This window comes from Episyrphus balteatus, chromosome 2 (assembly GCF_945859705.1).
Source record: "Episyrphus balteatus chromosome 2, idEpiBalt1.1, whole genome shotgun sequence".
NCBI classification, from domain to species: domain Eukaryota; kingdom Metazoa; phylum Arthropoda; class Insecta; order Diptera; family Syrphidae; genus Episyrphus; species Episyrphus balteatus.
The window spans coordinates 125286162-125313936 of NC_079135.1; the positions used below are offsets into that span (position 1 = coordinate 125286162).

The following is a 27775-nucleotide window of genomic DNA, read 5'->3' on the forward strand; positions in this document are numbered from 1 at the left end:
TCTTCTTCTGTGAAGACCTGCTTCTTTATTTTTTTCTGAAGCCCGTCTGCAATATTTCGTCCCTAACGCCACTGTTACCACACATCATACGGAGTGGTGTATACGAAAAAAAAAACAACATATAATTTAGTGTCTGGGTCTCTTCAGAGACGAGGACTATCTGTATGCAAACTAGCAGAAGGACCACTTCTCGTTCATTTCGCTTCCTGGTTTCGGTTTCGTTGTGTTGTTCTTTGTTTTATGCGATGCCACAGACCATGCAATAATTTTTGGTTTTCCAGGATGTTTTTTTATACTATTTTTTTGTTGTTGTTGTTTTTGGTTCTTGTTTCTGTTCGTGTATATCCTGTTTAAAGCTGAATTATGATGACATAACTTCGGAGGGAAGAGCGAAGGAGTTTGGTTTTTTAACAAATCTCAGATTAGGGAGAAGATACCTACGCTTACCTTCACTATTTTCAAAATAGTTTTATATTTATCCACAAGATTTTCAGATAAAAGTTTCCAAAAAAAAAAAGGATGTTGTTTGGAAGTCCTTTGGAATCTGACGTGATGATGAAAAAGGCAATGAAAATTGATTGAAAAAGAGACTATTTTTGAGGGAAGAAGGTTTGAAAAAGGATATTCTTAATTCCATCAATCAAAGAAAGCTAAGAGTTTTCTAAATGAATTTAAAGGAGATTTATCCTTCCCCGTATATCTGAATCCTGAGTGTATCAAATAATTGAAAATTAACGAATCCTCATTGACTGAATTTGATTCGAGAGGCTGTTTCGGATATGTGGTTTAATTATAACGAGATATCATTTCCCAAACCAAAACACAAACTCATCATAAAATTGTTGTGTATATTTGTGTGTATTTGTGTGGCCAATAAAATGCACAAACTGAGGATTTCAATTTGGTTGGGGGTTTTCAATGTGCATTTTGCAATGAAATAGCAAACAAAATATAGGCACAACGCAGAAAGGGAGAGAATATTATGATGGTAAAGCCTTTATAGTGATAGGGTTCACTCTTTGTTGTGGTAACGTTTATGCATTTTAATGACAAAATTTTTGTTTGTTTGTTTGTATGTATATTTGTTTGAATTTTGTGTGGCTAACAAGTTGAAATTAAACGCAAATTGGTTTGCTACTTTTTATACATACAAAGTTTTGCGGTTTTGGATGATGCAAATTTGAGTTGCGTGTATTTGATGTTAGTTTTATATGTTTGCTCGTTGGCAGCATCAGTTGTTGCTTATTTATAATTGGTTTTGTGTATAAATAGAAATATAGTAGTCAATATAAATGTTGACGTGACTGGATTTGACAGAAGGATGTAACAGTTAATTAGGGAAATCTTTATGTTGGTAGAAGTGGAAATTAATTTCACATCGGTATCATTTCAATTTCATTGTGAAAAAATTGCCTTTACTTTACTCTCATTCAATTTCAGTAAGAATGAAATATGAAAATTAAATGATTTTATAAAAGAATTGATTGTTACTAGTACAGGTAAAAAAGTACCTACATAAGATCAACCAATAAAAAAAAATTGTTACACTCATGAAATTTGGCAAAAAGTTTCCTTTTGGGATAAGAACCAAGGATCAAAAAAGTCTATAAGAAAAAATTGTGAAAAATTTCGAAGAGACAGTAAAATCTGTTATTGGTCCCAAAAAGCCAAAAATTTCGTGTAAAACGTCTAAGAACTTAAGCATAAACGTTCAAATTTTCATTGAAACCAAAATTAAATGAATCATTAGGTTTTTAGGACCAATTACAGATTTTACTGTCTCTTCGAAAAAAAACACCCTTTTAACCTAATTTTTTTATGAAAACTATTTATTCTTATTCAATGTTTTTACCAAATTTCATTAAGGTGGCTCATAATTTTTGTTTTCACTCCAAAAAACACCCTTTTAACAATGATATTCTTATAGACACTTTAAATTCTTGTTTCTTATCTCCAAAGTAACATAGATGCTGAATTTTAATAGGGTACCACTATTATTACTCAAGTATTACACACTTTTTCAAATATATCCACATTTTCTCTACACCTAAAAAAAACACCCTTTTATATGAAAAAAAAAAATTATGTATAGACTAATTTTATTCGTAGTTACCATAAGAAAGACAACATTTTTGATAAATTTTGTAATGGTAGCATTTATACCATTGATTTTATCGAACTTATCGCGGATTTCTCTTTTTTAACAAAAAAAAAAAACACCCTTTCTTCTAAAATATTTGTATAGACTGCTTTAATTCTTGGGTTCTGTTATAAATTAAACATTTGTACCAATTTTCATTGGTGTACATTTTTTTCCCAGTTTTTGTGATACTTATTCCGAATTTCATCATTTCTTTAAAAAAAAAAACACCCTTTCACTCAAGGTACCTAATTTTGTAGACTTTTTAGATTCTTTACTTTTATAAGAAACGAAACTTTTTCACCAAGTTTAAAAAATTAATAAAATTAATGTCAGCTGTTACGATACCTTTCTCACACATGAAAAAAAAAACACCCTTTCACGAAATATATTTTTATAAATTTTCTGAATCTTTTGTCCCTTCATCCCGAATTTCATCAATGTACCTACATATCGTCGGTGAAACCAGAAAAGTGTGTAACTCCATTTTAGCAAATTTTATAGGAGAGCAAAAAAACAAAATCGTTTTGAAGGCATTTGTATGAGTTTTCATTTTCTAATTTGCTAATAAAATAAAAACTCATAACTTTAAGGGGATTCTGAGTTTAAGGAACGGTAGATATTAGGTTTGTCTAACAGATGGCATTCAAATCTAATTTTCAGAAAATTTGGAGTTACACACTTTTCTGGTTTCACCGACGATATCTTGTTTTTCACATGGGTCAGGTCCCCGATAATATTTACCTGTTGAAGTAAAATAACATGCACGACGTGTTTAATTTATTTTATAAAGATGCATTTTTAGAAAAAAAAAAATTGAAAATCGTTAGAGCCGTTTTTTTTTTTTAAATAATTTTCTATAAATGTTTTGAAAAAAAAAACTTAAAAATAAATTTGTTATGCCATTTTGTAGAAACTTTTAATAAACACGAAAAACCAAAATTTCAAAAAAAAAAATCAATGTCACGTTTTCGAAAATTAAATTTTTCAAAAAAAAAAAAAAATTTCAAAATTTTTTAAAAATCCAAAAATGATTTTTTTCAAAATTTTATTTTTGATTTATATTAAGGCAGCATAAATGTTTTTGCAAAAAAAATTGTTAAAATTGAACTAGTAGTTAAGAAGAAAATTTGAAATTTAAAAAACGGTTCTATGGAAGGTACCGTTAATAAGGATTTTTGAAAAAAAAAACTTTTTTCATTTAAAGATAGATCTTAATAAAAAACTTATACTTGATTTTTTTAATAAAAATCGTAGGAGCCGTTTTTGAGAATTTATACTTTTTCAAAAAGTAATGCCATGGAAAAATGTTATCTTAACTTTTTTTTTATGAATGCATAACTTATACATATACATAGGACCAATATCGCAAGTGAAAATCGTACTAGTATGGTAAAAAAATATAAAAATAAATCGTTAAGCTTGTTTGAAAGTTGAAACGAACCCTTTGCGTAAGAATGTTAATTATAAGACATTGAATATTTCTGCCAATCTAATAAATTTATCAAATAATTAGTTGATGAAGTTACATAACGATATTAAATAAATCAAACTACTTCATAACTTTCACGGTTCAGATTTTTACTATAAAAGCAGTTCTAAACTTTAGATTTTTCAATAGAACTTAATTTTCGTAAAATATTTTTTTTTCAAAATACCTCCGACCGCGAAATTAAAAATGGTTCCTTTATCATTGTTAATGATGCTTGTTTTTTTACTTCAACAGGTAAATATTATTGAAACCCATGTGAATAACATATGTTTTATAAATTTTTAAACTTTGTGAATAAGTTTCGTTTCATATAAGAGTAAAAAATCTAAAAAGTCTACAAAATTATCTTGAGTGAAAGGGTGTTTTTTTTTTTTAAGAAATGATGAAACTAGGAATTATTACCACAAAACCTGGGAAAAATATGTTACAACAATGAAAATTGGTACAAATGTTTCATTTATAACAGAGCTCAAGAATTTAAACAGTCTATACAAATATTTTAGGTGAAAGGGTGTTTTTTTTTTAAATAAGGAAAATCCGCGATAAGTCCGATAAAATCAATACCTATTATAAAAGTTACTCTTACGAAATTTATTAAAAATGTTGTCTTTCCAATGGAAATTACCAATAAAATTTTTGTTAGGGTGTAGAGAAAATAAGGGTATATCTGAAAATGTGTTTAATACTAGAGTAATACGAGTGGTACCCTATTGAAATTCAGTAATTATATTACTTTTGAGATAAGAAACATGAATCTACTCGTAAAGTGTCTATAAGAATATGGTTAAAAGGGTGTTTTATTTTAGTGAAAACAAAAATGATGAATTTGGGATAGAAATCAAGAATAAAGAGTTTTTATAAAAAAATTTAGGTGAAATGGTGTTTTTTTCGAAGCGACAGTAAAATCTATAATTAGTCCCAAAAAGCCAATGATTCGTGTCAAACGTCCAAGAACTTATGTATAACGTTTAATTTGTCATCGAAACCAAAAAATAAAATTAATCATTGGCTTTTTGGGACCAATTACAGATTTTACTGTTTCTTCATTTCAATGTTTTGTATTTGAAGTTAATAAGACTTTTATTAAGAAACTGTGTAATAAAATTGATACATTAAAAACTAATTTTTTTTTTGTATTGAAAACAGGCTAATTCCAAAGGCTGTCTTAAAAACTACCACACAATTTTTAAAATTAAAGGTAATTTATAAAGCTATCAAATAATGGCAAAAAAAAGTAAATGTCTTTACGGATTATTTTGATATTTCGACGTGTCGAAGGCCTCGTTAAAAAAATAACTTCTTGAGAAGTAAACACTTAATATCTCTTATATCAGTTTGTTTAAAAATAAAAAATATTGTTCATGCATATCTATAGATTGTAAAAATACCTTTCATTTGATACCAATATGATTTTTCTACGTTATATATTGCACATTCTACGATAAATTGTTTGAAAAAACTGCTGAAATCACAATTTCGAGATGAGCAACTTCAACCTCAAATATCTCGACTTTCTCATGAATGATTTTGGAAATATTTTACACACATTACAAGCTCAATCCCACCTTTAATTTGATATTAAATTCATTTTTGTACACACAGGTCCGAAAATGGGCCTTTCCCTTTATATTTTGCGTTTTATGAATAAGATAAATAATATAAAGGCACTTAAAATATGCCTTTCAATTTGCGACCTACTCTGAAGCAGATCAGAGGCACGGAACGTTCCTTTATTCGAAATTGGGTTTTGTCTAATAGATCATTTTAAGTAAATAAAGCTACTATTTTGAACTTTTTTCAAAGTAATGAATTGTAATATAATAAAAAAAAAATACAAACCATTTACGAATAACATCCAGTAAAATTGTTTCACTAACTCACCTTTTTAGTTGAAAAAAAAATCAAATTGAAACAATTAACTTATTTTTAATTTATAATAATTTTTTTTTTTTATTTACATTATGTAACTTGAGTTTGTTTTGATTTTAATTTTTATAAGATTTACAAAGTTTTTTTTTTCATTTGTGTAATTTATTTATTTTAAAATTGTTTTTTTTTGTATTATTATTTAATTTAAATGATTTAACTACATTTTTGATCCTAAGTTAGAATTATATATTCACATTTTTCTTTTTTGTTTTGTTGTATTTTTATTGTTCACATTGTAAAAAATATATTATTGTTATAATTTTCGATTTTTTTTCTTAATATTTTTTTTTTATTTGTAATTTCTACAATTTATTTTCGTTTATTTGATAGTAATGTTAAATAAAAAAACATTACATTGAAATAAAAATATGAAAATAAAAAATTATTTATTTAAAGAGCTTTTATTTTAATAAAGTTTTTATAAAAACAATTACATACATAATATTTGTGCTCCTTTTTTTAATAAAAAAAAAAATATATAAGAAAAAAAATAGTAAATACAAATATTTACTTTCCATAGTTGTACGGTGCTTGAGTTGGGTAGCTTTTTGGACCGTTTGATTGTGATGACCCAGAAGACGATGAGCCTGATGGTTTCTCACTAAAAAGACCACCAAAGTTCTTGGATGTCAAAAAGTCACCAATACCACCTGAGCCTGAGCTTGCTCCGTGACTTCCACCACCGCCACCACTGTTTCCAAGGAATTGACCCAACAAACCAAGACCACTTGAACCAGATGATCCACCTCCGCTACTGCCACCACCAGCCGCTCCAGACAAAACATTACCAAGAAGTCCACCCAAGAAATTGCTTCCTGAACTTCCACCATTAGAACCGCCTTGTCCATATCCACCAGATGGGGCATATCCCCCTGAAGGCTGTCCACCAGCATTATTACCAGCAGCACCACCACCAGATAGAGCTTTAGAAATTTGACCAGAAATGATGCCAGTTACCGCTTGATTGACCAACGGATTGGATAGGAAGTTCGAAAAGAAACCACCACCTTCACTCTTTTCTTTCGGTGCAGGTTGCTGAGGACGTTGAGGAGTGTATCCTCCAGCACCGCCGCCACCATAACCGCCATTACCATAACCGCCATTACCGTAACCACCTCCACCTCCTTGGTAGCCTCCATAGGCACCACCAGCAGGTGGCGCTGGCTGATATCCTCCTGGGTACGGGTTGTATGGTTGATATCCTCCATTAGCTGGATTGGGATAAGGATTGGGATTTGGTTGTGGATTAGGATTACTATTCGGTAGGGTTGGGTACAAGCTGTGGCCGCCAGCTGAGAATCCATTAAATCCTCCACCACCACCACTATTACTACTGCCATCACCTGGGAATGAGGGTGCCGATGGTGAGGATGGACCTTGATTGTGAGATGGAGAATGGGAAGCTACAGTGTCTGGTCCTTCGCTGTCTGTGATGTTCGCCGATACATATAGTGAGTTGGAGTTTTTTTTTTTTTTGTTTGATTGCATTTAGCGCAACAAAAATGATAAGCAGCATAAAAACACAAAGAAAAAGAGAAAACAAAGAAACAAAAAAAAAAAGAACACAAAAAAATGATATAAGCAAAATGTTTTAAAGCAAACGAATATTATTAAATAATTAGAAAAAACGTTATAAAACAATTAAATATACAATTTAAATTTATTTACAGTGAATACAGTTGTTGATTTAAAGCAGAAGGTAAAAGTGATGAATTTTGAAAGTAAAGTTTTAAATAATATCTTTTAAGATGTTAAAAAATTTTGAAAAAATTGGAAAATGTTTATAAAAATTCAGTCTCAGGCCTTGAAATGATTAAAGACTTTTAATAAGTGGATTCCCTTAAATATGTATAATCGAAAAAAGGAATATATAAGCCAATTTCCACTCCGGGGCCCAAAAAGATGGCGTTTAGAATTATCGTAGTAACTTAATGCTGTCGTGACCATTTACGAGTAGGTCTCCTTCGCCTAGGAGGAGGGGTAACTAGAATTTAAAAATTGTTTAGTTATTTTATGGCTGAAAAAATAATTTTTTTTTAATTTATAAAAAAAAAATAAAAAATACATTTTGAAAAGCTTAACTAATAGTTCAAGTAGTTATAGAACAAGAATAACTTCAAAGTTCTACGATACTCTACCTAAACACATATTGATCGACAACACATTAACAATAGATTTTGTAAACTATTTTTTTAATAGTTACCATAGAGTAAAATTATTTTTGCAAAGTTGGTTTTAACTTTTGTTTTAAAATTGAAGAATCCGAAATTTCCAAGATGTTCAAAAAATTGATTTAGTTTTTCAATGATTTCAATTTTATTTTTTTTTACTTACTTTAAAACCTTGATACAAGACTGAAAAATTCCAGTATTTTTTTTTGGTATTTTATGCATTTTCGCCCATGTTGTGTTCGACACTTGAATTTTAAAATTTAGGATGATAAACATCTCTGCCAAAAATCAAAACCACCAGAATTAAGGCGAGGTCAGATATATAAGGTTACTGCACTAGACAATGTGGAATGAACTACTCCACTCTCCAGGAGAGACTACTTTCAATAAAGTTCGAACCTGATACCTTCAAGAACGTAAACTAAATTGTTGGACAGAAGACACCAATACCCAAAGTTTTTAACACCAACAAGCAACAACATTGCATTAAAAAGCAGAAGCAGTCACAGCCCGAAAGTAACTTCACACTGAAGTCTTCTTATAGAGTTGATAGCCCGAAACTGAGAAACCCAGAGGAGATTGCCGAAATGTCCTTTCCATAGCGAAGAAGTCAGCTGGAACTGATGGCAATTTTGTAGCTTCATCGTAAGGAGGCTTCCGCACACAGTAATGATCTTCTTAACTATCATCCTCAACAACTGCCATGTACAAGGGCTACTTCCAGCAGAAAAGGAAAGCTGCAAGAACCAAGGCGATTCTTAAGAAAGGTGCTAGAGACACCAACAAGCAACATCTCTTTTCTCAACAATCTAAGGAAGATCTGGGGTCGAATAACGGTACAAGATTATGATCTTACGTAAACGTTTTGACTATTGATGTCTCTAATTTAATCAGTAGAAAAAGATAGGGACACATAGCAACGCTCAAGAAGTTTTGGAGCGATAATATAATATTATCCCACACATGCAGTTCTTCTAACGGAAGTAACACTCTAAACTGCATCCGTTCATGAAGTTTCATCAAGATATCACCTCATAACATCATTTGTTATAGGTTTTCCTTTAGTAGTAGAGTAACCAAAGCAAATTATTAGGGAACCCGGCCGAACAGCTCTGATTTTGACGATTTTTTTTTCAAACGTAGGTAATTAAAAATACTTTAAAGTCTATAGATTAAAAATTGCCGGTGTTGCCGTATTGTTTTTTAAAATTAAAATTTTTTTTTTTAAACAAAACCATTTTTTTTTTTGCTTAAATTTCATAAAACAAATGATAGCAAAATATTCTCTAGGTAAGTTAAGGAAAATATATAAAAGGCAGTAGGGAACAATCTTCCATCGTTTAAGCGATAAATGCAATTTTCTAACATTCTGACCTAAAACACAAAAAAAATATTTTGAAAACAACGGCAGCACCTACAATATTTTAAAATACATTTTTAAAAAGCCAGAAGCTCATTTTTATCTCTTAAATTTAAATCCACTAAATTTAACCAAGACTTTTTGAAAAAATGGTCCTCAAACTCAGAATTAAAAAAAAAATGTTATTAGAAAAATTTAAAATGACTTTTTTCCAAACTTTTTCTAATAAAATATGAATTTATTTAAAAAAAATTGTTGGCCATAAATATTATCAGTTGAATTTAAAAGCAAAAAAGGTAAAATATATCACACTTTTGAAAAAAAAAATGAAAAATTACTTCAATTTCAATGGTTTTTTTTTTATTAAAACTGAATTTTTGCATTGAAATAATTAATTTTCTCAGAGACTGTGGTAAATAGGAACTTTAAATTTTTGCTATTTAACTTTTAACAGTAAGGGTTATTAAATGAATAAAAAATAATTTTATGTTTAGATGTTGAACTTTAAAAAAAAAATAAGTTACATTTTTTTTCAAAACTTTTATTAAAAAAAGTTCTTCGAAAATGAAATACTTTTTAATTTTTTTTCATAAACCGTAATACATATTGACATTTCCTTTTATAATTTGAAATCATAATAAATGCGGCCAAAAAAATTTGAAAACAAATGCATTTTATATTACGACCAAGTTTAAAAACGACATGTTAAAATTTTTTCAATAATTTTTTTTTTTCAAAAATCTGAGTTCAATTACCATTCTTTCAAAAGCCGTTCATTCAATTGACTTAATTTTAATTTTACATATATGACTAAGCTTCTAGCTTTTAAAAAATGTATACTTGAATATTGTAGGTGTTGTCGTTGTGTTCAAATATTTTTTTTTTTGTTTGAAGTCAATTAATAAGAAAATTGCATCTATCGCTTGAACTATGGAAGATTGTCCGTCACTCCCATATATTTTTTTTCCTTGAATTTCCTAGACAATCTTTTGGCATCAATTAATTTATGAAATTTAAGAAAAATTTTTGAAAAAAAATTGTTTTTGTTCACAAAAATCTTGAATTAAATTTAAAAAATCAAAACGGCAACACCGTCAATTTTTAATCTATAGACTTTAAAGTATTTCTAATAACCGACGTTTGAAAAAAAAGATCATCAAAATCTAAGCTGTTCGGCCGGGTTCCCTATTATTGCCAATTTTTGAGCTTTAGTTACTCCACTATAGCACTTATCAGAATTATTTGCTCTTTTCTTTGTTCCTGTGAATTTTGTGTGCAAATGGACTTCGCTTCTCTATAGCATTCTGACATCTGATCAACCGTCTGCAAGAGAGCACGAATATAAACCTAAAATCTAATAATCAACTTTAAGGTCTCCATATAGACAAAAAGTTACAGTCCCCGACAAAATTATTATTATTAATTTTACTATATGTATTTACAAATTTGGAATATTTTAATATTCAATATCTTTACATGGTTACTTTTATATTTGTCTTAAGCACAAGTGAAATGCTATTTATAGCGTATTCTTTTATTGTGTCCCTTTTATAAATAATACAGTTCTTAACTAAGTGCCCTTTTAAAGATATTAAAAACAGAGTTTTTATTTTTGTACGAAGAATTTTGTCGGCCAGTATTTCCTGAAGGAGCAAAGAAACAATGATCTAGGAGCCATTTTCTTACTGAGGAGTTAATAAACGAGTTGGTCTTAGATATTGTTTGTGTTCTTTAAGGCATTTGTAGAATTAGTAACAAGTCCATTGAAATGTTACAAAATTTTGACCGAACCTTGCATTTTGGGTAGGATAAGATTTTTTTGTTTTGATGTGTAGTGGAGGTTAATTTGAGTATACAAACTAGTTTTTGGGGTTGAGAACCCTCTCATTTGGAGCGACAGAGTTATGGGTGTCAAATTTATATGAAAATCCAAAGTTATGAAATACCAGCGCAATGAATTACCAAAGCTATAAAATGTGATATTTGGGTTGGCAAACAATTGAGAGGAATGTGCCAAAAATCTAGAGAATGTAGGAAGGTACGGTTGAGAATAGAAAAAAATCGTATGGAACGGGGGCTATTTTTCAAATTATACATTTTTTTCGAGGCCTTCATTGGTGAAGATCTTAAAACGTAAAACGTTTCTATTGAAAGAAATTTCATAAAATACTACAGCTGAATTAATAGTTGACTTGACTTCTTCACAAATTATAGACAGATACTGATAAATAAGAAAATTGCTGAAAACAAAATTAAAATATATAAAATACATCACTTTTACCTCCGAAAAAGAAGGTATTCAAAAATTAAAAAAAAAAATAACTTAAGTTAAAAATTATTAGAAAAATATTAAAGCAAATTATTATATATATTATTGTTAAATATTACATAAATGCATTAGTTTTGACAGAGATTTTATTCGTTTTTTTTTATCTGTCAAATTGTTAATTTATTTTTAATGAAATGAAAATTTGCGAAATAAAGTATATTATTGTTTCGCTATAGTTTTTGTTAATATTAATGTTATTTTTTTTTTGTATATATAAAAAAAATACAAGCGGACGGATGTTAATAAATTTATAAATGTTACATTAAAATGAACACAATATTAGTAATTTAATGATAAAATTCGATAGATAGTAAGTATATTGTTAAAGGGGAATCATTTATCAGGCTTAAATATTATATAATTATGTATATTTGTTTGTTGTTAATTTTAAGTTTGCTAAAAAAAAAAGTTATTCAGTTTTATTGAGAGCTACATACATAATTTTTTAGTTCTATTTTACAGAAAAGTAATGATTTTATTTTATACATTATGAAAATATAAGGATAAAATTAAATAAAAATTAAAGATTTTCTTTTTATTTTTACTTTTTAAGTTTTTATTTACAATTTTTTTTTTTTTCATTCTAAATCTAGTTTTTAACAAATTCGTATTTATTTTATAATTCGCATTTTTTACATATCATTTATTTCACTCTTTAATTGTTATTCTAAAATTCTTAAATTAAATTTTATTGTAAAGCCATCACCCAACAATTTTTATTTTTTTTTATCAATTTTTATTTTAATGTATCTTTTTTTTTTTGTTTTATTTTATTTTTAATTTGAATACCTAAGTTTTTTGTTTCAATTTTTTATTTTACACATTTAAAACTACAAAATTCGTTGTTGAAGGAAAAAATTCTACTTTCTTTTGAACACTTAATAATTTTTTGGTAATATTTTACTATATATTATTTTGTTCATTAAATTGGAGGTAAGGATTTATAAACAACTGAACTATTTTTTTTTGTTGTAAGTTTGAGGACATTGCTTTTAAAAATTGGTTTCTTGTTGTTGCTGTTTGTGTTTTTTTTTTATAATAATTGTCTGGCAGTTAATTTGTATGAACTGTAACTCGAGAGGGAAGAAGTAGTTTTTTTTTTTTTAAGTTTTATAATTCAGATATATTTTATATTTTTATTTAAACCATTTTTTTTTTATATTTTGGATTTAAAATATTTTAAATCTATCTATGTGTTACTACCAATTTTTTCAACTCTATTTTTTTTTTTTAATTGTGATAGTTTTAGAGCAGAAATTGAAAATCATGAAATTTGGTCTTTTATTTTACAATTTTCTTTTTATCATTATTACATATATTGATAAACTTAAGATTTTCAAAAGAAATTAAAAAAATTAAATTTTTATTTATTTTTATGTTTTTGTTTATATTTTTCTTTTATTTGTTAGGTACATTTTGGCGTTTTTGATTGATTATTATTTTGTTTGTGTTTTTTATTTAAAAAAAAAAGAAATTAACGTGAGAGACTTGATTTAGATACAAAAAATTGAAAATTAAAATTGTTATGTTTAACAAAAAAATAATTAAATAAATATTTTATTTATGTTGAACGATTGTATTGTGTTTAAAAACATAAACCTTGAAAGATTTGTTTTCTTTTTTAAAGTAAAAAATATGCCTATAAACTTCTATAATGCTTCGTTAGGTTACTTTTATTCAGAAATCAAGACAACTTCTAAGTACTTAAAATTAAATAACAAAGGTTTATAAGATAGCTAATTTTCAGTTTAACTCCGGTAAATGAATTTTTAACTTTTGAATTTTGTTTGAAATTTAAATTTAAATTTTGGGCTCAGAAATGGAACAATACAAAACCGGGAGGCTTGCCACCGATTTCTGAGGTCAACCTGGTGGATCACTAGTGTGAAGCAGAAACGTGGAATATTAATGATCCCCTCGACATCGAGATCATAACAGCGCCGAGAAAAGGAAGAAGAAGAATAAATTGAAATGGTGGTGAGATAGAAGTATTTAAGTTCTACAAGTTATCGATCGAAGAACCCTAAGTACTTTAAGCCACTTCAAGTATGTGTTCATTTCATAACAAATGGCCGGAAATGCACATACTGAGTACTGAACGCCTTTCGGTTCCGTCTATGATCCTAATCATAATCATTAATATGGGTTGGGTGGGAATGTTGCGTTTAAGTGACACGAGGCGGTATTAAGTTTTGGAAGTATTAAATTCCACACGGTTAATAATGCCCCATTGAAAAATCCTGTCAAGATTAGAATTTAATGAGTTGGTAGTAAGTTGTCGCTATATTTCCAGCTCCGAGGGACTGTTGTATAAGAAGCTTAGAGTGCTGTCGTCGATAAAATATTAGAAATCCACTTAAAAGGTCATTGATCAAAACAATAAATAGCGTAGGTGTTAGAACGAAACCTTGTGGAACGCCAGAAGATATCAAATTTGAACCCATCTAATACAACTTAAATTGAGCGGTTCGAAAAATAATTTCTCATCAGTCTGATCAGGGAATTTTCGAAAACAAGAGCATACACTTTTGACCAGAGAAAAAGAGAGTTTGATGCTAAACTCTACCAAATACCTTGGAAATATCAAACAAAACAATTTTACTGTCGCCGAAATGGTGCAAAAATTGGTTCCTCTTTTCAAATAGATAGGCCATCTGATCCCAAGTGGACCTCCTCCTAAGAAAACCGTACTGACTCTCGTTTAAAATTTGTCGGTTTTCAAGATATTTCATAATTTGACCATTTACCAATGTTTCCATTACCTTGGTCGATAGTTTAAGAGGGAATACAATACACTTTTTTTTGGGATAGGCTGAACAAAAGTAGGTTTTCATTTCTCGAAAATATACCAAAAGAATTTAAGGTAAAAAGGGTTTCGCAAATGGTCAATGTTGCAAAACATCTTTTTGAAACTTTAGGAGATTATAAACTTCTCGACGAAAAACTCTCAAGCACAGAGTGTGCCATGTTGCTCTAGGGAAGTTAGCGGAAAATTGTACTGCAAGGATGCTTGCTTTTTCCAAAAGAGCTTACTATTTATGTATCGTTGGCGTTGGAAACGAGATTAAGGAAAGAAGATTAGACAAATTTTTGATTTTTTTTAAATGCAAAATTTAAGAATTAAAGTTGTTCTGAATTCTGAAATCACAAAAAAAAATTAGAGGACATACAAAAAAAGAATGTTGAGTTGGCAACCTTTCTCTTGTTAGTCACATCCAATATCTTTAGAACTTGGTTAAGAATATAGCCAGCTGGAGAAGCTTGGTTAAGGCTTAACCCAAAAATGAACTGCAACACCAACTTAAATTAGCAAATTTTTGATGAAAATTAGGCTAGAACGGAACGAAAATCATTAATTTGCTGAAAGTTTCAATGTTCTTTTGATAGCGATCTTCATTATGGTAACCCAAAATAAGACTTTGGTTCTTCTAACTTTAAATAGTATTCCATTTGTCGCTTAGCATTAAGGTCTATTAATGAAAGAAGCACTTAAGGTTGAAGAAGATGTCGAAACATGAAATTTAAGCCTTTTTTGAGGTTAGAAGTTAAGACTCACGAAGTTTAAAAACTAAGAACAAACAAATATCTGTAAGGTTTTGATATTAAATTAAACTAAGTCAAACAGCTAAATCAAGTCTTACATTGTGGTCAAAAGAAACAAAACTTATTTCTAACTTATTTCAATAAATTTCTATCGAAATTTCATTTAGACACAAAATTGAACATAAAACATTAAAAACACAAAAAATAAATGCGATAATTTTAAAGCAAAGACAAAAATGATGATAAAAATAATTAAAAAATAGTAATTAACATTGAGAGAAGATTAAAAAAAAAACTCCAACTGAATGAAGCACACAAATAAAAAATGACAAAATGACATTAAAGCCTTGACAAGCACGGCGAATATCACTCTCATTTTCTCTTCACTTTGGACCTGTCATTACGTTCGAAGCAAATTCGCCATTCGCTGTTGCAGCATCGCCAATCCCAGCACAAATCCATCAGTTACCATACTCAAACCACCGCCAACACTTGACAGACTAAGTAAACCACCAACAACAACTACAACAATTCCTGATGATGTTGTCCCATGATGCACACCGCCAGCAGCCGATGACGGATGGGACTGCGTCTGTCGATTATATGGATTCTGATTGGGCAGGTATTGTGGCGGTGGCTTGTTGAACATATTCGGATTGTTATAGCCACCGAGTCCGAGTCCGCCGAGCCCGATGCCGCCGCTGCCACCGCCGCCGCCGGGCGCCAATGAGCCTGGCGGTCCGCCGGTGCCGCCGGGATTAAAGAAAGGCTGCTGGCCAAATATGAACGGTGGATTGTATGGATTCACTGGCTGAATGTTTTGCGGGAATGCAGGACTCAGGCCGCTGCCAGGATGATTGGGCTGTGGGAATTGCTGAAAGGCTGGAGGTTGTGTGGGCTGATTAAATGGAAATATTGGCATGTTAGGGATGATGGGCTGTGAATACGGAGCCCCGAACACATAATGCGGATCGATGGGTGCGTTTGGGTTATTGCGATTGCCATTGCTGCCACTGCCACTGTTACCATTATTGCCATTGCCACCATTGTTATTGTTGTTAGCATAATTATTTGAGTTACCATTGGTGTTGCCATTATTTGTATTGTATGAATTCGAATGCGATGCTGGATTGGATGAGGGTGAGAATATTGTATTATCTGGGACTGGATTGAGACTAGCACCTGTGAGAACAAAAATGAGCACACAATGCACCAAGAGTTTCACATGTATAAAGAACAAACATTATTACAGTTTTTTTGTTTTTGTTTTTGCTATTAGTTTTTGAAGCTGAATATGAACCAAAAAAATAAACACAAAATCCCCGCGCATAACAAAATATATACGAGCTTTATGAAAAAATATGGATTTCGTTGTTGTTAGTTACACAAAATGTAAAATGTTTTCTGAGATATATTGTTTGCTTGGTGTTTTTGAGGGTTAACAATCTTCGAGGTACCTTGTAAATATGCAATAGTTTTAAACTAATACAAATTTCAGAATCTGACTACAAAATTATCTTTTATGTTTTGTTTTTATGTAAGAAATCTAACTACTTTTTTATGATTAGATGGATTGTGGCTAAGTATTGGTAAAATCTAATTTAAAAAAAAATCAGTGTTTTATGCCTTGGCACTGGTTAGTCATTTCACCTTTCATAAACTTTCTTCATTAATTCCAGTTTAACAAAGTTTAACCTCAACCAAAAAAATAGTATGATTCAAAAGCACATGGTTGTAAACGTGACCTAGATGTAGTATTGCTCGTAATCATTATACTACAACTTCTCAACAAGTGTCTTCAAGTGTCTAGTGTCATTGAATAATTACAAATAGAAGTGACACCGCAGATTACTCATGCGACTATAAGAGTACCGGAAGATAGATGAACTACAGGTTTGCGCATGTATTTTCGAGTTGAGAATTAATTAAATTTTTTTTGAAACCTTCATAAAAAAATTAATAATTATTATTATACATTTCAAAGAGCTTATATTGATATAAGTTTTCGTATTTTGGAAAGTCATATTAGTCTAGAGAACAAGGACGATGCCTTTTACTCCTACTGGCCTAGGTTCGAATACCGGTAAAATTTGAATTTTTTTTTTTGTGGAGATTTTTTTTTTTGAGAAATTTCATTAATTTTTATTCTAGTAATGTAAAAAAAAAAAAAATCTCAATTTCCCGTCAGATTCGAACCTGGGCAGGTAAACTTAACAGACATTCACCTTATCCTCTAGGCTATCTCCACTTTTTGAAATAGGAAAACTTTTATCTATATGTATAAGCTGTTTAGGATTTGATTTTGGGTTGCTGGATTTGCTTTTGGATTGTTGGCTTTGCTTTTGGATTGTTGGATTTGCTTTTTTAATTCAACGCACGATACTAGCGACTACAATTTTACAGCGGACGTTTCCCTGGGTGTCCACTTCTATTTGTAATTATTCAATGCTAGTGTGTCTAAAAAATGTAAATCTAAATGATTTCAAAAATAAAAAAGAAACAATAAACAATGGTTGTACTTATATTGGGTCAACTCGTAGTTATAGAACAGTTAAGTTATCTACAGGTTACTTTATATTTATGAGTATTTGTATTGCTGAAACAAAATTATATGTACTTAATCCTTTTTCGAGTCAGAAAAAATCAGAAATGATGTTTTTATAACAGTTTTTGATGAAGTTTTTGCACGTGCAAATTTGTATATGAAATTTGTGACGGTAACTTAAATAACTAAATTTCTTCATTTTAAATCTTTTCTTCTTCGATAAATTTTAAGTTGAAATCAACATGTTTGTTATATACCTAAAGGGGCACGGTAGTGCCCAAACAAGTTCTCTAGCAACTTTGGTACTACATCCTTATTTACAGGAAACAACTCAGGCCATTTTCGACCCCCCTCTTATTTCCACACAAAATATGCTAGAAATCGCTACATTTGTTGAGCTGGTCAAACTCCTCACAAAATTTCAGTTTCTTACGATGAGTAGTTTCTGAGATATAGGGGTTCAAAAATCGCAAAAACCGTAACTGAGACTCATTGACAGTTCATCTAAATTATGGAGAACTTCCTGCTATCGTAGAAACTAAAAAATTTTACACGCGGTGATAGGACTTGTGGCGTATACAAAGGGAAAAATCGAAAATTTGAAATTTTCAATTCAGCCGCTGAATTTTCATCAAATATTATAGAGCACTTCTGATTTATCGTAGCATCTTGAAATTTGGTAGAATGCGGTAGAGCTGGAAGTTTATACAAAGGAAAACATTTAAAATTTGAGAATTTTAGTAAGGGGGCGTGGCAAGCGCCCATTTTCACTGAATTTTCATCAAATATAGAGATTTTCAATTCTACAGCCATACCTTGCTAAAAGTAGTGAAATCACAACAAAAACATTACTGTTAAAAAAAGAGCCAAGTTCTCATTTATTGAAATTATGCTGGCACAAAAAGTACTGAGATGTTAAAGTTCTAAAGTTTGGGTTCAAATTCGTATCAATAAAATTTTGAATAAAGGTGGAAGCGGAATTACAATTAACACTAAACAAACAATTACTGACCCAACCCAGGTGAAAATAATTTTTTTTCATTAAAAGTGTTAAATAAACACACATGTGACCTGTTAATATATACATTTTTAAGTGTAATTTTCAATTAGGTATAAGCAACAAAAATTGTGTTTAAAAATTAATTTTGTTAAAATTTTGCACAAAGTAGGTACCCTAATTCCTTGCTAGAAAATAGCAAGTCCAACATATTTTTTCAAGACTTATTTTATTATTTCTAATATATGAAGGTAATTATACATTTTCTTACAACTCAAATACTAAGTTAAGTAAGTTCAAGATTCTTCTGAATGAGCATGAAACAGTATTCATTCGTTCCTCAAAAATTAAAATGTTTGCACTTAAGTGGTTTTTGAAATGACCAATTCAATTCTGTGTTCTATTATTCTGCTTTTCGATTCTTTTAAATGTTTTTTTTTTTTTTTTTTTTTAATTTATAAATCCATAATTAAGTTTTTCTTAAAATTCTGTAAATGTTTTAGAATTGGAAATTTAAATTCAAACCTGTCAAAGTAATTTTTTGGGCTTCAAAATTCTGTACCTATTCCAAAATTTTTTTTATGAATTTGAAGATTATTATGAAATTTTAGATTTTTTGACAGGATAATTTTGTATTTGTAGAACTTTAAAATACAGAATTTCGAATTAAAAAAATTTGACCTTAAATGGTTCTAAGACGGAAACTGTTAATTTTGTTCAAAAAAAAAATGTAATTTCGCAATAAAAACTCTTATAGACCAGTGCCAAAGTCATTTTTGGAGCACAAAAAATCATTCACAAAAATAAGTGATGAGAAAAGTTATTAGGATTAATCGTATAGATTTAGATCGAAGTGAAAAAGGAAACGGAAAAAAGTGGTTTTTTTAACTACTACTCTCAAAAGCACTCCTCCCATCCAAAAAAATTATTTATAAAAATTGTGTTTAAAGATCTAGGTACATCATCTACATCACAACAAAATGAGGCAAACATTTTTTTTTTATTTTAATTTATAACCAAAATGCACATGTAGTTGGGTTTTTATAAAGTTTTTTGAAAATCTATGTTTTTGTTTGAGATAAACTCGAATTTTACTGTGAAAATTATGTTTTTGAAAAAAAAGTTGACAAAAAATAAAGGTAAATAAAGCTTTTTCTCCATTTTCTTCTATTTCGACATACATTTTTGGCATTAATTTTTGATTAATGTACAAAATAATTTATTTCTAAATCCAAATATAATTTTTTTTATGAAAATTGACTGAGAAAAAAAAAACATTTAAACGATTTCAACCCCATTCAAAAATGCTTAATTTCATCCAAAACGACCAACCAATTTAATGGTTGAATGAGACTAATATTTGTTTTTTTTTTAAATGATTGAGTATCTTGGTTGAAATTGTTTATTTTTCTTTTATTCAACCGAATTTTTTATCTTTGAATTTGGAAATAAATATTGTTTGCTATTTTACTTGAAAACGACTTTAAGGGTATCGATTAAATTAAGTGTTTTTAATGCTTTAAGTAATTCTAACAAACCTGAATTTTAAGTTTTCCTAAAAACAAAACAAAATTCAAACAAAGATACGTTATGAAAAAAAGCATTGCCCATTTATGCTAAAATTGACATAATTTTTTGAAGTTTGAATATTTTCGTTAATGACTGAACTGATTTATTCTAAATTTATAGACAGATATTTCTAATGATTTCAAAGAATAATTTCAAACAAATTTTTCAAAAACATATGTATATGCAAAATATGTCCGCGGTTTTTAGATTAATTCATTTTTTCCTTTGATATCATAATTAGAAGCTTAAATTTTAAATGGTGACTTAAACGCGTATTTATTTTCATAGGATATGCTTTCGGGAAGTAAAGATCATTTAAATTTAGTAGTAGGACTAAGTTTCCACTAAGATTAATTTTCTTTTTTGGAATATGTAATATTTACAATAATTATTATTCAAATCTTTCTAAAATAGGATAAGAAAAAAACAAAACACCCAAACTATGACTCACCATATTTTTTTACAACTAAAAATAAAAACTATAGCATACTTTCTACCACATGAAAATTGTTATCCCGACACCAATATAAATTTAATGAAAAAAACAATGAAATATTTTATTTTTACAATCACATTTAAAAATATGCATCATACCATCCAAATATCAAACTAATACTGAATTATAGAAAAAAAATTTAGCATATTTTTGTTAATTTTCTTCTTAATTTAGAAAAGAAATACCTATTTATGTTATAAGTTCCTATTTAAATGTGAATTATGTTATTAATGCCATGGTGCCCATAAGTCCCATTTTGTTAAAAAATCACCTGACGGTTTCACACCTCCACTATTTGCTGGGGCTGCTCCGCTCTTCTTGCACGTCGGATAGCTGCCACATTCTTTGCCATCGCGCTGACCAAATCCGCAGGAATCATGCGACAGGACACAAACCTCATTTGGCAAGCAACCGATGTCAACGCATCCGCGTCCGTATTCTGGCAAATGTCGTCATAACATATAAAATAATGTAATGCCAATAATAATAGAAAAGAACATAGAATTCTCGATTACATAACATTTCGATTCGATTTGCGGGACAGAAACACAAAAAAAGGAAACAGAGAAATCGAACCAAAAACGATATATGTAATTTTTGTATACTCACATACACGAGAGTATGAATATTCTTATGTGATAATATGTGTGTGAGGGGCGATTCGGGGGGAAAGGGTTAGTGTATTTTTGTTTATAGAGTTTAAGGGTATACATTTTGGGGGATTTTAAAGATGGACAATTAAGGGGGGCGAATGATCAATTTCTCATTTCAACATACTTGAGTACGAGTTGACACTGGTGATGGTGCATAGAATCAGTACGACCATGATGCTCCACATTGGGCCCAGAAAAGATGACGTCCTCATGTTGTTTGTGATGTCTGATGTCCTTCTTTTTTTTTTTTTGTCAGTTGCAAGTCCTGGAAAGAGAGAAAAAAACGAATAAAGGATTACTTGAATGTCCACAATTCATGAGAGGGAGATTTTATATGTTGGTGGGGGAGGATGTGTGTAATATCATGAATTCCACTGAATCAATATTGGACAGATTCCATGTTCAGAGTTGTCAACAAACATTTTTAAACATTTTTTTTTTTGCTTCTTTTTTTCAATTTTGGCTAACAGAATATTTGTAAACACCAGCTAGGTACAGGGACATCTCTGTCAACAACAACAACTAAAAAAGAAAGTAAAATGAGAATTTCAATTGGCATCACCATCGCAGCCAGCAGAGTTGAATTTCAAATCGAACACAAATGGTTCTAGCCATCATCGACATAGTGTTGGCGTTTGGGTTATGTTTATTTATTTGCCAACCAATTCGACCGTAATTGCGCGAGGGTGATATTGTTGATGTCGACGATGTTTTGTGGAGCTAGTTGAGGGCACACAAAATTGATACAATGGTGGTTTTAATGTTGGCTATATCAATTCAATTTTGAGGGAAATTACTTTCGGAATTTATATTATTTTGTTTTTATATGGAAGGCCGTTTACTATTTTTCTTTTTATTTATTTAAAATTGTTTTTCGGTCCATAGTGAGAATATTACTCGCTTGGTTGTGGGAAATGTAGATACTTTGGTTTATTTTATGCATTTGAAATGAAATATTAATAATAATGAGGTTTGGTGTTTAAATCTAGGAAATTCAAGCAGTAGTTTATGAAGTGGTTGTCTGATATCCTTAAAAAATAAACAGTTTGACAAATCTTAGAATTTTTTTGGAAGTGATACAGGATAGGTAAGAAGTTTCATAACAGTCAAAATTGACAAGGTATTTTTTGACTTAAATATGGTTTAAGAATTCAATGTCTAGAAATTGAACCCAATTTGCAAAGTGTTACGAGAAAAACGAAACGTTAACGAAAAGTTTTTGGTTGAAAAGGTCTTTTTCAACTTTTCGTCCTTAAAAGGTATTAGTACAGCTGAGGTTAATTGATGTATTCTATCATGTTTCAACTTTGAAGTACTGTAATTCTTATTTATATTATTTGAGGAGCCTAAACAGGCATGCAAGTGCAAGATGAAAACCTATCTAAAGATTGTACCTCTTGTACCTCTGGCATTAAAAATGTGGGATTATGTGATGATATTAGGTGCAGAAGATCAAAAAAGATCCCATTACCTGCTATGAGTTCTTTTAATCTGTTCATCAAAGACCATGATAGTCAGCTTAAACTACAAGATATTATAACAGTGATATCCAAATTGAAGTCTCATAAACGTGTAGCAATCAGTACTGGTTTTTGGGGAAGTTGCCTGGACGCCCCCCCGGAGCTCCTTACTTTGAACTCAATTCTGTAGAAAGAATGAAGACGCCACAATCTTTTTTCAGATTTGTTGGCTTTCACAGAAGCGCCCCTACTCTGAATTCAATTCAAATTGAAGAACGAAGGCGCGTCCAACTTTCGCTATTTTTTCGCGATTTCAAGGCTCCTATTTAAGCCCTATCTCTTAAAAAAAAACGCCCCAGCTCAAGTTTATTTTTTTGATTTCAACAATTTAAACCTTACTTCTTTTAAAAGATAAAATTGCCTATACACGTACTGAATAAAATCAAAATATTTGAAAAAAAAAAAACTATTTTGGAAAAAAAGTTTTCTTTTTTTTAATGTCCTTTCTTTTTGAAACATTGATTACTGAGGTAGGTATTACTCTTTTTTTTTGTCAGAATAGAGTCTGAGTTGTTAAACAAAGAGTTGTGTTTTCATAGCTGAATTAAGCCATAAAATATTTTGTGCACCACCATTCGTTTAGAAAATATTGTATATGCAATCAAGGCCGAAAATATTTATTGTTGCATTATTTTGAAACTGTGAATGCTTACGAAAATTCATTAGCTACAAATTTGAAGCTTGTAACTCTGTCCAAATAAGAATTTCTTCATTTCCAATTTTTTTCATATATAATTTAATTTCCTTATAAATTTGGTAAAAATGACAAAAATTGCACTTTTTATAAATTGCACTTTTGCTCAACTTGTCAATTATTTTTAATTCAATTTGCAGACTGACCTACTTTTTGCATATACGCTTCATTTTCAACTTTGTATGAGCATTTCATTTAGTAATTGCATTTCAGAGAATGTTGGGCTATATTGTCGAGGCTGAGGTTAAAGTGTCGGAATCAAGCCTTTTTTGAAGACAACGACAGCAAATTTAAACTGATATTTAAAAGAAAGAACTTTGTCAAGTTACCAATTTCCAAAACTATTTTCATTGAAAAATATTCGATGAACTAACAATACCTTATGTACAGGACCGGAACCTCATAAGAAGCATTTTAAAATAGGACCAATACTCCCAAAAGAGCTGGTAAAAATATAACACTAGTTTACAATAAAATAAAAATATGTATAGTACACTTTCTAGCAAAGATAAAAAGATAATTTTCTTCAAAATCTATTAATAAATTATAAAGATATGACCATTTTTGTAACGATCAATATTTTCGACTTTTTCTGTTACATTTTAAGTTTTTGTCTATAACTTGAAAAGCAAGCCGAATTTGAAAATTTTTAATAAGTAAGAAAAAAAAAAGTGGGATTGAGTGTCCATTTTGGCTGTAAACCAGTGTTATTATTTTTAGAAACGTTATTCATTTGGCTTCAAGACTTTTTTTTTTCAAACTTCTACGATTTTTTTAGACTGCAATATCAATCATCAAACCAAAACCCAAATTTTTGACTTGGACTATCAATATCTTAACAACTGATCATTTTACAGAAAATTCAAGGATAGGTACCTACCTTAAAAACTTCTTTCAATTTGCTACAGAAAAATTAAGTTGTTATAAAAAATGTTTTCTTACATTTGAAATCAATTTAGAAAAGCTATCAAAATAGACATTTTTAGGTTTTTTTTTTTAGAAATTGTGCCGCTATTTTATAACTATGGGTGATAAGATTAATTTGAGGCTAAATTATAGTAGCTAATATACCTGAAATAAATATGCAAAGTTTCAGACTTATTCATCAAGCAGTTTTTCTGTTGTGAGGGTCTGAACTTTTGAGATGAAATAAAACACTATATTTCTGCAGCTCTAAATGACTTACTTCTAATCACTTTTTTTATGAGAAAAATCAAATTCTTTTGAGATTATTTCAAAATTGTATTAATAAAATTTGTTAAAATTTTAGATAGATCAAAGAAAAACTAAAAGTTTTCAAAAAAGGAAAATTTTGAAAAAAAAAACTTTTCTTACCATTTTTTGGATATTTTTCCTAATTTTGAAAAATTTTGATTTTTTTTTAGTTTACCTATTTATCCCAAAAACCTGCTGAGAGAATAATTTCAAATTAGCTATCTGTATGCGATAAAACTGCCATTAACAAACATGAAAAAGGTGTGGAAATCATGCAAACGATCATAAAATATGCTAAGACTGCATTATACATAATGTAGGTACCTACTCGTAGTTCAAAAGAGTTCGGAAATCAATCGAAAGTCTTCATAACATTGTGAAGCAAAAATTAACTAAAAAAAAAACACTAAGAACGCTAAAAATATGATTTGAAAAGACATTTAGGTTTACAAAAGAATCTTTGTGTAGAATTAAGAATCTTTACAAGTTCTTGGGTTCTAAACGTCTTTTTTGTTCTAAATTGTCTTTCGATCTTAATGTCTTTCAATGGTCTACGTTATGGGTTCTTGCAACGTTTTTCATGAACTACTTAAGTGGATCCAAAAATCTTATAAGCTTACTACTTTCTAGTGCTTGCCGTCATAAATTTGAGCATTTTTTAGAAAAAAAAAACGCAAAATTCAAATTTTCCAAACTGTTTAACGTTAACCATTTACTAGTATTCAGATCAGATCAGTGTATTCTATATGGACCATGACGGTCACATTAACCACTTGAAAAAACAGTTAGATCCCAACTAAAGTGTTATTAAAGTGCTGAAGTTGATTACTTATCGGGTGAACTCATTAGAGCAAACACATATTTCTACTCAAATATATGTACAATTTGGCAGAAGGACGAATGCCCAAAATATTTAAAATGTATGAGTCTTTCAACATCGCATGTTAAATACTGTTAGCTAAACCATCCTTTTCTCGATCCTAATAGCTTCATGCTAGTAAGGTCTAAGGTAAGGAGGTTCCTAAATGTCAAAACATTCAAGCTACAATGTTTATTCACAGTCTTTTATTAAAAAAATCTCAAAATACAATTCCGTTTTTTTTTTTCAACCTTTTACTTCCTTTTTTCTCTCCAAGTCATTCAAGTAAAACATTAATTACTGCTACACAGACCTTCAGAGTCAAATTATAAAAGCTTGTTCAACCAAATAAATAAAGGAAAAAAGGTGATATTAAATCACCTCTATTTCAAGAGTTAAATAAAACCAACTCTTAAGACATTTATCTGCTATTGCTGCTCTTCATTTATCTTCAAATCGAAGAAGTATTTTTATAAAATCCTTGATGTGCATGGTCAGCAAGAAGAAAAAATAAAAGGATTAATTTCTTCAAGAAAAAAGGTCCACAATAAGGGTTTATGTACTTGCTCATGTAATTTAAATTTAAAGTTAGTTTCATCCCCAAAAGGACATAGTTCAAGAAGACATAAGTCCATAATGGATTTATGCTGACATAAGTCCACAAAAAAATTGTTTGGAGTTATCTTCCACCTAAAACATTTAAAACAGATAAAAAAGATGATATTAGGGTTAACTTTAAAAAATATTTCCAAACAAACTCTCTCAGAAAGTTTTTTCGAATCCAAAACTCGACCTCTTATTCCTTTATAATAACTTAAAAGACAAATTCTGCTGGCAAATACTAAAGTAAAAGCAAATTAAACCCGGAAGAAATAAGAAGAAAAAAAAAGGCAACAGAATTTCTTAAGTCCTCAACTTAAACTTTACTTTAGGAAACGACATCGTTCTTTATTTCTGCCGACATTGTTGGAAATTACCCCGAAGGCATAGAGTGCCCGAGCAGATCCTTTTTTGAAAAAAAAAAAAAAATAAAAAATAAATGTTTTCTTTTCTCTTTCTCCCTTTACTCCCCTCAGGTAATGGCAAACGATGAAATTCGAGAGATAGAGAGGTGAGAAAAAGGATAAAAAAAAAATAAATAAAATGGTCAGGAGGACGAAAATTAATTCTTCTAGAATGGGCACACGCTGCTGCTGTTGGTGTCCTCTGATGATGGGGTTCACAGAAAACAACCAAACCAACGAAAGAACAAAAAAAAATTTCGATAATAAAAGACCAGGCCAACTATATTCTCTTGAAGCTGTGAATCGAATTAAATTCATTGGATAGAAAATTTCAAAAGATAAATGCAATTAGGAAGCGTCTCCTATGTCATACTGCTCATTAAACTGTTCGTCCTTTCCTTTTCCTCCTGAAGATGGAAAATATAAACTGTGTGTCCTCTTGTGTGACTCTGTGTGTGGTTGTGTGTTTCTATTTGTGTTTGTTCTGTCTCTCTAACTCGGCTCTGGTTTGCTGCTGGGGTTTTAAGTATAACCACTTTAAGCCATACCAAAAGAAAGTGTACACTGGGAAAACAAATTAGGGGATAATTTCAACATCAGAGGGGGAGACTTTTCAAAGATCCAACACAAACACACACACAGAAAAACCGCCACCCCAACCTGAAATGACGAATAGATTAATTTTGAGTACGTACACCTAGAAAATATTCTTCTTCTTCTTCTTCAATTCGTCTTCTCAAGTCCTGAATGCTGGATGCACTCTGAGGCTGCTTCTGTTGGATTCCTCTCCTGAATGCAATTGGAATTGCAAATGAAAATTCAATGTCTCTTCTACATGCATTTTGGCAGCAAGCCAATTTTTGGTTTACAACTTGGATGCTTTAAGGTAAAAGAGGACACCAACACGTTGCAAAGTAAGTGTGTTTGTTCTGTGTCCTTTTTTGCAAAGATAGAGAGAGAAATGTGCCTTTTATATTGTAGCAGAAAACCAAGGAATTCACTGCAACGAATAATTTTTGGAAAGTGGAGGTGGGTAATTAAACTGACATGGGACACGAACGAAAGTGGAATTAATTTGCATGAGCATCACCATCGAATCAGAGAGAGAGAGAACAAAAAAGAGGAACAAGAACAAGAAAAGAAGAGAAATCTTTAAGATTTGTAAACTTTTTGTGTTATTCAAGCAAATATTTACCTAAAAATAAAATTTATACTCTTGAAAAGGATATTCTACCCGAAGGCGGGTGTCCAGAATGAAG

General features: G+C 29.9%; 1 protein-coding gene across 4 annotated transcripts in view; it reads right to left on the reverse strand.

Moving 5' to 3' along the window:
• Positions 1–5641: 5641 nt before the first annotated feature.
• The window catches only part of LOC129911385 (uncharacterized), a 163379-nt gene continuing 141245 nt past the window's right edge, over positions 5642–27775 (reverse strand). For 2 of the 4 annotated variants that reach the window (XM_055989184.1, XM_055989183.1), the window contains 3 exons: positions 21349–21489; positions 20843–21010; positions 5642–6988 (listed from right to left, as the gene is read on the reverse strand). In XM_055989184.1, the coding sequence (XP_055845159.1) occupies positions 6069–6988; positions 20843–21010; positions 21349–21436 (1176 nt within the window). In that variant the 5' untranslated portion in view covers positions 21437–21489 and the 3' untranslated portion in view covers positions 5642–6068. The remainder of the gene's footprint in view (positions 6989–20842; positions 21011–21348; positions 21490–27775) is intronic. The other 2 variants (XM_055989185.1, XM_055989186.1) reach the window with 2 other exon arrangements.